The 15,000-nt window shown below is 40.0% G+C and overlaps 1 protein-coding gene across 1 annotated transcript in view; it reads right to left on the bottom strand.

The window, feature by feature from the left end:
- LOC138000716 (breast cancer type 2 susceptibility protein-like) overlaps positions 1-15,000 on the bottom strand; it is a 54,285-nt gene that overhangs the window by 664 nt on the left and 38,621 nt on the right. The window contains exons 14-29 of the mRNA XM_068847328.1: positions 14,393-14,521; positions 14,137-14,208; positions 13,329-13,488; positions 12,114-12,284; positions 11,522-11,701; positions 10,095-10,248; positions 9,565-9,686; positions 8,849-8,968; positions 7,110-7,188; positions 6,787-6,886; positions 6,668-6,695; positions 6,098-6,178; positions 5,628-5,740; positions 5,078-5,153; positions 3,990-4,175; positions 1,473-1,640 (exon numbers count right to left, since the gene is read on the bottom strand). Of these exons, the coding sequence (XP_068703429.1) occupies positions 1,473-1,640; positions 3,990-4,175; positions 5,078-5,153; positions 5,628-5,740; positions 6,098-6,178; positions 6,668-6,695; positions 6,787-6,886; positions 7,110-7,188; positions 8,849-8,968; positions 9,565-9,686; positions 10,095-10,248; positions 11,522-11,701; positions 12,114-12,284; positions 13,329-13,488; positions 14,137-14,208; positions 14,393-14,521 (1,939 nt within the window). The remainder of the gene's footprint in view (positions 1-1,472; positions 1,641-3,989; positions 4,176-5,077; positions 5,154-5,627; positions 5,741-6,097; positions 6,179-6,667; positions 6,696-6,786; positions 6,887-7,109; positions 7,189-8,848; positions 8,969-9,564; positions 9,687-10,094; positions 10,249-11,521; positions 11,702-12,113; positions 12,285-13,328; positions 13,489-14,136; positions 14,209-14,392; positions 14,522-15,000) is intronic.

The following is a 15,000-nucleotide window of genomic DNA, read 5'->3' as shown; positions in this document are numbered from 1 at the left end:
ACAAAATTAAGCAAATGTGCTGAAAACTAAATACAGTATGTTCCTCAGTATCCGACTGGCAGTTAAAAAACAATGTCAATTTTTGCAACGCCCTTATTATCTTACGGAAAACTAAGTATACCACAGGTACCCTAAACTGACGCAATCACTGAATCAGTGAAAATGTGTTGGAGAAAACTGTACTTGAAAGTGAAAAATATGAGCGAAATTTTATATAAAAACGTCTTACGTCGTTTTATTTGAGGCTTATTGTCTTCTGTGTGGTTTTTGTAACGTTTGAAGAGATGTTCACTGAAAATCGCGTAAACCTCACTTTCATGGCTAATATTTACGCTTTTCACAGCGCAGTAAAACGATCGCTGTTGAGGAAAGGGTTTTTAAAACATGATACACTGATATGCTGTAGTCTAATAACTACTTGAATAGTAATGATAACAACAATAATAATAGCAATAATAATAATAATAATAATAATAATAATAGTAATAGTAATAATAATAATAATAATAATAATAATAATAATAATAAAAATATTAATAATAATAACACAGGAACTCGTATATGCGCATTAAGTAGTCTCAATGGGTTGTCTAGGATGATAATCACAAAATAAAAAGCTGATCATGTCAAGCCTTTTAACTTATGTTTAGTGTCGTAGCATTGCCAAAACAGAAAAAAACAAAAACAAAACAAAAACAAAAAAACATGCATTAGAGGCATTTTTAACATGACCGAGATGGGGGTTCCAAAGCTCCTGTGCACCAGAGCATACTCCCAAGGAAGCAGTTCTTGGAGGAGAAGTTTAGAAGTTGAGGCTAGAAAGGAGAGGGTTAAAAAGGAAGACTATGGGAGATGCTTCGTACATTTACCGGAGAAGTGATGTAGCCCAAAGGTTGTCCACTGAGCGAATTTCAAAACAACAACAGGATCTTTTAACTGTAACCTAGCTTTAGCAGTCGTCAGGCAACCAATGAAAATTTCGTAAAATGGAGTCATGCGACTAAACCGAAAGGGACCAACAATGAACCTCGCTGCCGTGATTTGCACTCGTTTAACTACGCCTAATTCACAGGTGCCCCAAGCTCACAAGGCGATTCAGTTTGCATGCATAACTTTAATGTAATAAGAGTTTAATAGTGAAAAGAGTTTAAAAAAAACGCTTTTTTTTCCTACAAAAGACTTTCCCTACCTAAAGTATGTTGCGCACTTCTGTTTTGTGTCAATTCATAAGCTATGTCAAGGCGGTTTTGTCAACATACAGTTTGCCGAGCTTCCAAACCATTCGCCTCTATTAACTATGGTTCAAGTCAAGTAAACTCACATGTCAATCTAACAATGAATTTAGGAAATGAGAAATATGTCAAATGCAGAAAAAAATACTTTTAACACAATGATGATTGTAATTAAGAAATTACAAACGTTTGATTGCGCAGCACACTCGGTCATTTACTCCAAAATGCTTTAATACTTACTTTGTCAGTAGATTCTGTTATCGTATTCAAAGCAGGTGGAGCCCTGTCTTTGACATTTCCATACATGCGCACCGTGTTCACTTGTACATCCGCTGGTGGAGATGATCGGTGCGGGCGCAAAAGAGAAGTCAAAGTTTCCTGGATACCAGCCATGAATTCATCCACATCCTAAGAAGAATGAATCACCAATTAGATGGTCTGCTTTGATGCAAATCAGTGTACAGTCAATGGCAGTAAACTGCTAATTAGCTCTTTACCGAGTAGTTAAACCTAATGAAGAACATAGAGGTCAGACAAGTAATCGACCTTATTCCTGATGGTGTAGATAGTAAAGCGACTTTCATATGACCTTGAAAAAGTGTTCGCGAGTTCCACGGCCATGTTTGGCAAGATTAAAACAAAGCTTCTCCTTATTCCCGCCAGGGAAACTCATCACATGGGCCGGGAAACAGTTCGATTGCCCAATCACATTACTACATTTCAAATGACGTCAAAGCGAACTGTCCAGAAAGTTCCATGGAGGGTCATGGAGAGATGACGTTGTTTGTACCCGCGTTCGCTTAGCCAATGAAAATTCGCGCCCGTTCTGTTTTAAAGTATATAAGGTACATAAGGTCATATGAAAGTCGCTCACTCATGAGAGATACTATCAACACGCGATGGTAAATTTCGTATCCCTAAGGGGCCATGTAATGTTCTGTTTATTATAATTCGCCCTTGTCACACAGCAGCCATATTATCCCGGGAGACCAAAAAAGCTTTGTTTTACCACGCCAAGCCTCACCCCCATGGTTTCCACTGCGAGGCTTGGCGAGGTAAAACAAAGCTTTTTTGGTCTCCCGGGACAATATGGCCGCCGTGTGACAAGGGCGAATAATCTGTTTCCAGCATAAACTTGACCACTATGACCTGACAGCGCGTTTACATCAGCGAGCCGTAGGCGAGAAAAATTATACCAGTTCATGAAATAAGTCAAATAGTTGGCGGAATAATTAATCATATATTGAACTGCGGATATGAAATCAGGTAAAGCTATGATCCTCGCAGTTATGAACACAATTTTAGAAATTGTGTCACGGTAGAGAAGCCTGCAAAATTTAGGACTTGACGGGGCTTGAACCCGTGACCTCACGATGCCGGTGCGACGCTCTAACCCACTGAGCTATGAAGCCACTGATATTGGGAGCTGGTCATTTGCGGGTTCAAATGTTCCCGTGATGAATGAATCAATGGATGAAATATGTATACACCTTATTCCAAAATGGCCGCCATTTAAATATTCTTTTGTTTTTATTCAAATTAGCCCATGATGCCTCGTTCTTAAGCTTAAAATTCAAAAGAATATTTTATCTTGAACGAGGCAACAAGGGCCAATTTGTATGCGCATAAATCAGCGGCCATTTTGGAATAAGGTGTATGAAATATGTATAAAATGAATCCTATTGAACTGCAGATATGAAATCAAGTGAGGCTATGAAACTCGCAGTTTTAGTGACCAGCTGCCAACATCAGTGGCTTCATAGCTCAGTTGGTTAGAGCGTCGCACCGGCATCGTGAGGTCACGGGTTTAAACCCCGTTGAAGTCCTGAATTTTACAAGCTTCTCTAAACAAATGCTAAAATTGCGTTCATAACAGCGAGGATCATAAGTTCGCTTGATAGTTGGTCGAATAGTACTGTTGCAACTAAAATGAAATCATGGTCACCGCCCACCAGTGGCTCAGTTGGTTGAGCATCGGACTGTCATGCGGAAGGTCGGGTCAACACTTGGGATCTTAAAATAACTGAGGAGAAAGTGCTGCCTTTGTAATTACATCCACAGATGGTTAGACTTTCAAGTCTTCTCGGATAAGGACTATAAACCGTAGGCCCCGTCTCACAAATATCTTCTATGTTCATGAGTTCCCTGTAGGACGTTAAAGATCCCACACACTATTCGAAAAGAGTAGGTATAGAGTCCCCGGTGTTGTGAATGTCCTGTTCTCTCCTGCGGAAGTGGCCGGCTTGGCCGGATGTCTCTGAAAAGGCCTCTGGTGTAAGAGGCCACGTAAGCAGAACCAGCCATAAGTAAAAAAGGGACTTTGCTGAGTGCTGGAATATCTAGATGGCCATTTTCTAATCTAATAATGGTAAAATTTGAGCCTGATCGGCATCTACAGAGGTATACAAGTGACCCATGAGAATATGAAGTTAGAGAGCGAATATTCCGAAAAAGAAAATTATATGAAATCTAAGTCTTGTTCATTGTCTTACTGCGTGCTTATTTAAAGGACGACACTTTCTTGGTCAGTTAGGATGAAACTGGACCGCGAGGTCATGGGAACAACACACAAAAAAATAACCTTTGCAGTGTGGGTGCAATCTATTTTCATGGGACATAGGGCTTTCCTCTCTTACGTCATATTCCCTTGGCAGACCTGAATACTGCGTTTATTTGTTAAACAAAGTACCAAGTTAGTACAATATGACCTGTAATTCCACTAAAACGATTTATTCGAGAGATACACATTGCACTAACCGGTATGTTCTGCTGCAGTTTGTGGAGTGCATTCCGCAAATGTAGTTCGCGAGGTTTCATGGTCAGACTTGATAACTCATTAAACGAAAGGGAAGTGCACTGATGCAAACGATCATCGGGACGAATTGTTAGGTTACTACAGCAAATGAAACAACGAGGCTTGACAAGATCGTCAACAGCAAACGCCTATGCAAAAATAAGGAACAGTTACGAAGGAATATGGTATCTTTAAAAGACTTTCAGTGATCAATTCGTTCAGGTAAATATGATGGAGTGGATTCACTGAAGGTACCCTTGAAGTGTTCAGACGATCCAAAAAAAGATACAATTTCTTCTTTAGTCATCTTGTCAACATGAATGATTAATAGAGGAACGAAACTGCTCAAAAAGGAAAAGTTACTCCATTAATTCTACTAACTTGCAGTAATTCTTTAATTGCAATATATCTAATCGTCGTTAGAAAAAGCTGTTCATTAGGCACCAGGGTTTTCGACAGCGGACATATTTCTGAAAGCACAGGACGTGACAGTTTTTGGACCCCCTCCTCCCCCCACCCCCCCCCCCCACCCCCCTCCCTTTTCTTTTCCCTCTATATAGGTAGTTTTTAGTTTCTCTTCGTTTCCTAAGACGAGGAACCAAAAACTACCTAAATCGCTCTTAATAGACCCAGAGACCGTACCATACCACGAAGTTTGAGAAAAACAGTTTTCCCCACACAAATCCTTATATTCCTTCTCTTGCATAATATAGTGCGGTACAGACGCTCATGTATCATTGGCCAATGTAACATACCTTGCAACGGACAAAAACGTTGCTAGACCAGTTGCAGAATCGAGTTCTACTTTCCACAACGGTTGCAATTAATTTTTTAAGCAATGCGTAGTGTAACATCTGTCCTGTAACTTGTTTCGCAACGGTTTAAGGCAACAGCCAAAGTCGAAAATGTTCCTTTAACCTCGTGTGATCATCGAAACGAGACAAGTTGCATGAGACTTTGCTTAGTGTAACACACGTTGCACGATAAACTGCAAGTGTAACAGCGCGTTTAGAAGACTATATATTGGATGTAGAGAAATTGAATTCAATACCTGTAGACCACCCCAAAATTTAACGGCGACCACATTATTTTTCTCGTCTGACAAATAAACCGTCTGTACAGAGGAACTGAAAGCAAGAGGTATCCAAATCGTTAACATTCCATCAAAGCTTGAGCTAGGAAAGTGGCTCTTTCCAGCTATAATTGTTATATCAAGTGAAGCTGTGATCCTCGCAGTTATGAACCCAAACTGCGAGGATCATAGCTTCATTTGATTGCATATCCGCAGCTCAATATATGATTTTCGTTCATCTTAACCAACGCGACCTATTTAGCTATATTAATAATGTCAAGTAATAGTCACTTGCAGGTTACAGAGCGCGATTGGCCAATGGCACCAATATTGATTTCAAATCGCATTTCGGAGATTTGTCCTTGTTCAGCTTTCTTTGAATGGACGCCCACGATAACGTCTCCGAGCCAATGCCGAACTGGTGAAAATGATCTGAGACCGTGATGAAGTTTGCGCGCCGAATATTGGAAAACATGTCCCTGATATTCAAACTTTTACAGTTACGATCAAAACCGCATTAACTCCGCACCTTGAACTAAAAGTCGAAGACAGCGGACTACAGAACACAACCAACCCAACCATATCCACCTCCAAAGAATGCGGTGATGAACCACGGCATCGCAATTCATCAAAGGAACAGACCTAGAAAAGGAAATCAAAGCAGTGGTATCAAACATTGAAGTGTACTGTACAAAATTGCATTCCACTGAATTCCAAACATCAACAAACGACTGTAACACTGTTCACTCAACTGTATCAACATACCAGACGAGGCAAGTAACTTCTGGTAAGTTTCTGATTCCGGTCTTAAAATATTGTGCAGTTCCCCCCACCCCCTCCCCCCCCCCAAAAAAAAAAATAATAATAAAATAAAAATTCAATTGTACAGGCCACATCACATCAACAGAACGCCATGTATGTGAAATCCTCGAAATTTCATACGATCGAGTTTTACAGATGAACAGAAGCCTGCAACAATATTAACAACTATCACCATACCTGACGAAGCAAGTAACTGCTTCTTAACCCATCTGGATCACTTGGTAAGGCCTCGTATCGTGTGGTTCTTGTTGCTGATAGCTGTAATCAAAGAGAGAAGTCAAGTTAGGATCAGATTAGGGTTAGTTGATCGAGCCCAGCTCTCTTACATGCAACTACGCCAGGGTTTTTTTTTTGTGCTCCATGCCGTAAATGAAACCTATATTTTCCCCAACAAACAATTCAAATACAGGGTGTCGCCATCTGATCGGATGGTCACCTTCCCTATGAAGTCAACAACGGTAGTTGGTAGGGCTTTGCGGTTACTTTACTGCTTCAGCGTGTCGGGTCGTCATTACCACATAGCCGATCTGACTCAATTTGGGTTTGCTGGAAGACGCTCAGAGGGGAATACCGTAGTACTATTCCAAATGAGTATTTACAAACCTTGGGACAAACGCAGGTTTTTTTTTTTATTTTTCTCAGTACTAACAAAATAAGTTCGTTAATTTCCCAATATAAATTGAACGATTCGTGATAGTATGGTTTTGAAGTTCTTCTATTTCTAAAAGTGGCCATTTTAACTCGTACCTGAAGCTCAAGATTCCCATAGCGAGACCTGTTAAAATAAATCAACAAAATAAGTCATGGTTACAACACAATGCAGTGCTTAAAATCGCAGGGAATCGTAAGCTAACACTAAACATTACCTGACACCAGCGGTTGTGAGGTGGTATATTCTTAAACGGGAACCCTCACACAGCAACTGCATGACTTCCTCGCTTGGACGCCAAATACTCAACAGTGCACCTGAAATGAAGGATAAACTCTTTTAAGTAAACCTCACAATTGTTTCAAGAAGCAAGTTTGTCGACAACGAATAATTCGTGCTTCCCAAGCCACCCTCCCTCATTTTTAAAAACTCGCCCATTGATTCCATGGCATTATTCAAGTGAAGAGTGCTTTATTTGATAGCCTGTTTTAGCTGTGTGGATTGCCTTTGCTATGTACTAATAAATGCTGTACCACTTACTCTGTTTTGCTTGGCTTTGGCTTGAGTAGTCATTTATTCGGACTTTAAGCAGAGGAATCGCATTTCGGTGAAACTGACCCTGACAAGGAAATAGAAAGCCTGTGTTACTTTCATGTTAAGTCAATATCTGAGCATAGCATTTATAGACAACTCGCTGAGAAGGGTCAGGGACGCCTCTTATGCCATTTCTTAATTCCACATTAAGGGTCACTTTATTCAGTAATGAGGAAAAAATATAAAGTAATTTTGACGGACCAGATTCGAAAGTTTGTGATATCGGTTAAAGAAGAACTGAGTTTGTAAACGGACTTGAAATATCGCTGACCAAATCAAGTAAATTTCAAATTGATCTATTTCAAAAAAAGACACAAATGCATGGTAGGTTAGAATTGTAGGACGTATTAACTGTCTAGACACAAGCGACACTCTGAAACCGGCTGGTTTCTTGAAAGACACGAATGTGTAGAAGGGACCATTTTACCGAACGTGAAACCGGACCCTGGATAAATCGTCTGGCGCATGCGTGTCATGGACTTTTCTCGTGAATGTCATTCATTTTTAAGCCTTAAAACCCTCAGTCATAAATAGTTTTTCTTTTCCAGTTAAACAGCAATTGATCAGTTACGGCAACATAAAACGATTACATTCAAATAATACTAACAGAGCATTCCCTCGTGGCTTATTTCGAGAGGCGATATCATTTAATATCCTGGAAATAGAACAACATGAGATAGCCTTCCCCTGCTCGTGACCTAATTTTTCGTATTCGCTGAACTGAACTTACACATGATCGAAACAGCATCAGTAAAAAAAAAAAAAATAGTGACTCAAGAAAAATGCGGTTTTCTATAAATTGTAAATCCGATAAATTTACGGGACAGCACATCCCCTGATTCAAAGGTGTGAAAGGAAAAGCGTGGTTTTCACTAGCAACGCGCAAGTATAAGAGCGCTTATTTCACCGTGAAAACTGGGTTGATGCAAGCATAAGCACAAGCACAAGCACAAGGATCAAAATTTTTCCAGTTTTCCTTGTGGTTGCGCTTATGATTGCGTTCGCTTGCGTTGTGTGAAAACGAAACGCAGCATAAGCACAAGGAAACTGATTTGTTGCTTTTGGCCAATAGAAGCACTCGTTCCAGATTCCTCTCGTCTGAGGATTCGAACAAGATGGCAGACACCGTGGATGATTTTGATGCTTATGTCGACGTTCGTTTTCACGTAGCATAAGCTACTTATGCTTACACTTGTGCTTGCGTCGCTAGTGAGAACTACAGGTTTGCTCCGTAAAATCACGACCGTATCGGGTTTTTTTTTCAAGTCAGAAGAGACCTGAATATACATTCGTCGAGAAAACCAAGCGAAGACAAACTAAGGCAACAATCCACCAAAATGGCCGTAGAGTTGACCGTTTTTAGCAATTAAGAACTGGCGAGTCGCTAAAATTTCATTTTTCCCCATATACGTGCCTTATGGGGTGATTATAGACCTCTTTCATAATGACGGCCAAATAAAATAGCTTTTTTTGTTTTAATGCTAATAAGCCTTTCTAGCCTCGCTACGACGATGAAATTTCAAAATGAGGGCAGTAGGTCTAATTAACATAAAGACAAAAGAATGTAAAAGTGGTCGTCATTTATGAAAGTGGTCTATGCGTGCATTCGACACGGGAAATTGAAAAAAAAAATGTGTTCATAAAAAAGAAGAAAAATACCGTAACGGATATCTAAGTTGGCTTACCTTCTCAGTCTGTTCCTTCCAAACGCGTTCAAACTTGCTTTGTAATTCGGCACATTTTTTCTCTTGTAAGGATTGCTTATAACCTTCAAGTGCACGAACTTGACGCTCGTCAAGACATTCCTGAAAAGCGAACAACACAAGTAAGCTGAGAAAGAAATTACACACTACCGGGTAAATAAAGAGTACCAGCACCGAAGAAAATATTCTGATGTTTCACTGATAAGCGCTACTGAAGCAAAAGTCCTCTATGCACTGAAACACCGATGAGTTTTTTTTTAATAATGAGTATACCAATTGTAGTAACGCGTGTATATTAGGCGGACAAAGTCTTCGCAACATGGACCTCGTGGGAGCTAGACAATCATCAGATTTTACAAACGGATTTTTGAGCTTTCGTGAACAAGTCAGAGATGGTGGAGGAAAATAACAGTTAAGAGATCAAAGACGCAAAAAGGTGACGCAAGAATATCAACATAGCTTAGATGATGACCTCCATAGCTTGTCTGCTAATTGTTTCGAAGGAGAAACTATGAAGGAGATCATTTTAGGAGTGGTAAGTAATGAAGCCAAACGGGTTGCTAACAGGTCGCTTTTAGAACGTAGAATTTTGGAAGAAGACATTCTTAAATCTCACTTGAAAACTTAAAATCATGCCATCAAGAGACTGATTCAAGACTGATGTTAGTCCATTTGCTAGGCGAGCCAGACTGACTCACCCTAAGTGCATCAGGATCAGAGGCCTGGGTCAAAGCTTCGTAAATTTCCTTCCCGTCAAACAGCCCTTTCACATCATTTGAAGAAAAAGAACGGCAACGAAACCTTGCAGATCGTCTCCTTTCTGGCACAAAAGTGAAGAAAACACATTTAAATATCATTTGAAGCTCTGTCTTTTTTTTTGCACAAAAAATGATAAACATCTACAGGGGAGCAACAGAAACATAAACGAAACTGTCAAAGAGCAAGATTAACATGGGCATCCTAACAAGAGCAATATTGAATTTTCGATAGGCCCTTTCCGGGCAAAGTGCTAAACTAACTTTTGACTCTTGAGACAGCAATTTTATGTTTATAAGGATGTCATATTATTGCCATGCTCATAAACCGAATTGCTAAGATTATTTTTATGAAACGCTACACACTGTTAGGTCTAATATGAAGTCTATACAGTTCATTTATGATCGAGGGAAGTAAATGTGAAAAGTAAGGTAAGAAAAGAATACTTTGGCTCTAAACCGTGGAGTATTACCAGGCTGCTCGATTTCTTTTTCGAACTCCTCTTGGATCTTGATAAAAAGCTTTTCTCTGCGCCGATGGTGTTCTTCTTCAAACTTCTTGGCCTCCCGTTCTTCAAGACGAGAATTGCGAAAAATGTTTGTACCATCAGACATCTTTTCCATCCACTGAAAAAAAAAAAAAATCATTTCCGTGCGACTTGAATGCCACTTAACCACATTACATGGTTAGCAGTATGCAGGAAAAATACCTCTTGAACCTACAATCCTGAACAAAATTATTGACGCACTTTTTAGATCCGAGAATTGCGAAAAATGTTTGTACCATCAGACATTTTTTCTATCCACTACAAAAAAGTAATCATTTCCATGCGACTTGAATGCCACTTAACCACATTACATGGTTAGCAGTATGCAAGAAAAATACCTCTTGAACCTACAATCCTCAACAAAATTATTGAGGCACTTTTTAGATCCTTCTCCATATCTAAACAAACTATTTCCATGAAGTAAATCTTCTTGATGCAGCTCCCCCTCTCCCCCTCCCTCCCCCCCCCCCCCAAAAAAAAAAACAACAATGGTGAGGAATCACATGGTTACTTCACTTAATTGTCTAAAAGAACGAAACTCGAAAAAAGTCTCAACGATATTTGTCCAGGACGTTTCCATGAATTAGATATCACGAGCCGCATGTAACTCTTTGGAAGATTATCGAAAGGTAACAGGTACGATTCCTTTTACGAGCAATCGGATTTTTTCCCCGAGATTGCGAGTCTTTTCTCTCGCTGATTCGCTAGTGCTTATCATCAGTTTGATGGTCTGTTTTCACTACACCCTGCTTCAATGACCCAGCTTTTCTGGAGCTCAGAGCTTTAAAACTCGGAAGGTCGTAGGTCCAATTCCTTTGAGGGGCAGTCAGATTTCTTTTTTCTTCTTATTTTCTGAAAATTCCCACGACTTACTTCTTTTAAGCTTACGATAAGATTGACCAACCAAGCATAAGTCAGATCACAAGCAGGGAGGCGTACTACTTACAAGTCATATTTTAAAAAACCCACATGCAGGACTAAAGAGAACTCAGTGGTGAGTTTTCAAAACAATTTCTCAGTTAAAGGAGAGAGGAGGAGGGGGAGCGTTGGTTAAAGGCAGACACTTCAATCTATTTGTATTCAGTATCTTAAACAGTCAGCTTAATGTTTCCCTCCACTTGAGTCTTTTATTGTTGCTACATTTATTTGAATTGTTTTGTATAACAGACGAAGCGTGCTGTTTCATAAATATGGGTTTTTATCAAGGCAAGCAAACCATAAGCAATGACGACATGCACCCTAAATGACGACACGCGCCCTAGGTCTAACGCTTATTATAGCTAAAAGAAAGAAAGAAAGAAAGAAAGAAAGATGAAGGGTAGTTGCAGGAACAGAAGCTGAATCATTCTTACCTGTAGTGGGTACTGCCTCAAAACAATGATGTCAACACAGCCGGTGAATCCCCCATCACCATACAGAGAAGCCAGCGGTAACGGAAAGGCGTGCATATGGCGATGGAATCCCAGTTTAGCATCCCACCTTGCACGTCGGGTAGAGTTAGCGTGGAGTCGCAGCATTAACGACGAGGGAGCCTACATAGTGAAAAGTTTAAACAAGTTCGAAGACTTAGTTCTCGGTTAGAGATCTTTCGTTTGGTGATCTAGAAAAATGCAGACACAGTTGCAAACCAACTGAAATGGGAAAACAGAACAGGCAGGCCCACTAAAAGGTAGACAATGAAAACAACCTGAATTCTGGATCCCTCTTTTTGTTTAAGTGCGGAAAAGAAAATTCCCAAAAATTTGCTCGTAAGTTTGATTAGTCTGAGAACAAATAGTGACCAAGACCAACAATGACAAAATGTCAAAGCGAATGCAGGACTCGAGAAAAGAGGTTTAAATATGGTTTGTGAGGTTTATGCACATTACTACTAGCGAAAATATCACCAATAACTGAACTGCCAATTAACTGAAAACGTAGAAATTCATTTATTTGGTTGTATACCTCAAGAGGCGATACAGCTTGGTCGGACCCCACTAACTCTGCTCCATGAATGCACAGTTTCTGTCCTACAATAAGCCTTTTGTCGCGTAGCAGTCTGGTGAGAGGCCCATCCAGTAATCCCCGGATACTATACCATCCATCCGTCAACTCTATTACAGCACAAGGCATCTTCTTCGGGTTTGATAGGAAATAATGTCAAACAAGTATAGGTTAATTGATGAGGTCAAAAAGGCAATGATCCTGGTTTTGAGCGAGCAGTTTTTAGGATAGCTAAGAATCTGTGTGGGAGACCTTTTAGGATGGATACCAACCTAAACAGTGCCAAACAATTGTCCCTAAAAACTCTGCACCTGAAGTAAAGACAACTGCATTTACCACGACCTAAAAATGACGCTAGCCTTTAACAGTTACCTCATTGTTATAAAAAGGTAAAAATATACTAAGGCTAAACGGAACACTTTGTGCTAGATATCAAAATTAGGCGTGCATCTAATAATTTTCTTTTCTGGACATAAGTGGAGGCCAAAACCAGTCTTTAAACCTGAGCTCGGCATCGGCTCGGTATAGCAAATCTCACGCACATTTCCCGCAAATGTTGTATCTGACTTTTAAAATGAATGTGTGATGAAGTAGATGCAGAACAGTAATGAAGGTAACATTTTAAAACACTTTGGGATATGCAGTGGTCTAAAAGTCTTGTGACCTGAATACCGCGTTTCTGTTGGAGGTCGCATTCATTGATTATCAATAAGATCTTCGTGTTTTATTAACAATTCAAGGCAGTAAGTTCGACTAAAATCCTCTTTATTTTATGAAGCCTGACCTACATAAGAACTGACGTATTTGATTGTGTCTTCTTTTGAAGTGCGTATATCAAATGATTGAAATGAAAGACCGAACGAACGAACGTACGCAAGTATGCACGCACACAAGAAAAAAACGAACGCACGAAAGAATGAATGAACACGTTCACAAGCAAAAATGTGAAGCCTCCTAGCTGCGTGAACCTGAATGAAACTCAGGCAAGAGTCAGATTATGAAGTTTCAGTATCATGAGCTCTTAAAAATCGCTCAGGCTAGAAAGTTTGTCATGGATTGAAATGGCACCAAGCCCTCCAACAATTTTCAGCTTGGAAAAATGGTATTCGCATTGGCTCAACCGAAAGGCGTTTTGCATAAACAGAACAACTACTTGACAGGTTTGAGAAAAGATACCTCAGTTTTCTTGTTAACAATGTTATCATTGTCACTGCCTTCTTTCTTTGAGTCATCTAATGGAACAGTCGCGTCATCTGTAAGCCAGACACCTGATACACACAGTATCATGGTACGACTAGCTGCATCATCACGCTCCATTACTTTCTTCAAAGCTGACCTGCAACGTGTTGTTCATATAATATGCAATATTAATAATAATAAAAATAAAAAAAGTAATAATAATAATAATAATAATAATAATAATAATAACAACAACAACAACAACAACAACAACAACAACAGCAAAACCGGCGCTTCTCGAAGATCTATGAAGTTTTGAGAGACTTGCTGATAATGCCACAGAAATCTATGAATTTCAAATCGCCTGCAACAAGGCCATGTTATGAAAGACCGAGTATTAACTAAGAAGGACAGCTCTCCCAGTAAGGAAAATACCATCTGAAGTCGTTGACATATGTACTTATGTTGCAGCAACCGCTGCCTAAATGCATCGACATGCTCCAAACGAGCAAGCCAGTTGGATCGAAGTTCTTATTCGAATTAGCCTCCATTGCAAGCTAGTTCCAGTCCAATACTGAGAATACGAATATGGTCTATTGTTAGCGTAGGCGCAAGCGTTTCAGAACCTATGATCGTTCCCGCCACTTCTTAGGGTAAAAGACACTTAAATTTAAATTGTAGAACGACCAACTTTTTACGGCATTAGCATTATCTTATTACTATTATTATTGTTGCTAAGTGGGGAAGACATTTGGCATTTGAAAATCAGGGAAGGTCACACGAAAAGCCTCTAGGGTTACTACACCTGTTGCTGTTATCAACTTCACGGTCATATCTGTACTTCATTTGACACAAAAGCCAGTCTGGAGTCAAACACCTGTGTTAAACAAATACATAGACGTTAACCGCGTGCAAAGATAAGCAAGTTTGAGTATGGCTGACAGTTTCCCTTGGTCATCATTTCGAGCGGAGGACGTCAACCAACTGGTCGAGACTGCTATTTAAGGGTAGCTATCATCACGCTGACGGCACTGTTGCCTGCTAAGGAATATCTACATTACCTTCCGGCAAAGTGGCGCGGAAAAGAGACTTCCATGGCAGCCAGTTTCCAGACAAGCCATCTGTAGTGATTTGCGATCCATCCGTCACTGATTAGTTCTCTATCCACACCTGGCGTGCATAAAAATGCGCTGAGGAAGTAGAATACTTATGGTGAGTGATACTGATAAGGACGCTTAATTTCAGGCCAACATTGAATCGGAAACCGCAGTCGAATTTTTTTCAGAACGGCCTATCGTTACTCACTTTAGACGAAAAAATCAACGGCAGTAATTGTCTTCACCAATCCCTGCCTGCCGTTTTAACTTAACAGTTATTCCAGGCAGCTAGCCCCTTCTTTATTATTGTATTAGTTAGCCTTTTAGTATCAATATTGTAAAGATCTTCAGATAAGCAAATAACCACTATGTTTCGTATAAAGCACTCTGTTCTGTTCCTCACCTCCAGACTGGAAGCGGGGATGGCGCTGTGGTGAGAGCATTCACCTCCCAAACAAAGTGGCCCGGGTTCGATTACCAGACTGGGAGTTATACATGTATGTGGGTTGAGTTTGCTGGTTCTGTACTCTGCACCGGGAGGTCTTTCTCCGGGTACTTCTGTTTTCCCCTGT

The sequence above is a fragment of the Montipora foliosa genome, chromosome 4 (genome assembly GCF_036669935.1).
Source record: "Montipora foliosa isolate CH-2021 chromosome 4, ASM3666993v2, whole genome shotgun sequence".
NCBI classification, from domain to species: Eukaryota; Metazoa; Cnidaria; class Anthozoa; order Scleractinia; family Acroporidae; genus Montipora; species Montipora foliosa.
The sequence above is the reverse complement of the archived record's forward strand: the minus strand, read 5'-3'. Positions and strand labels throughout refer to the sequence as shown.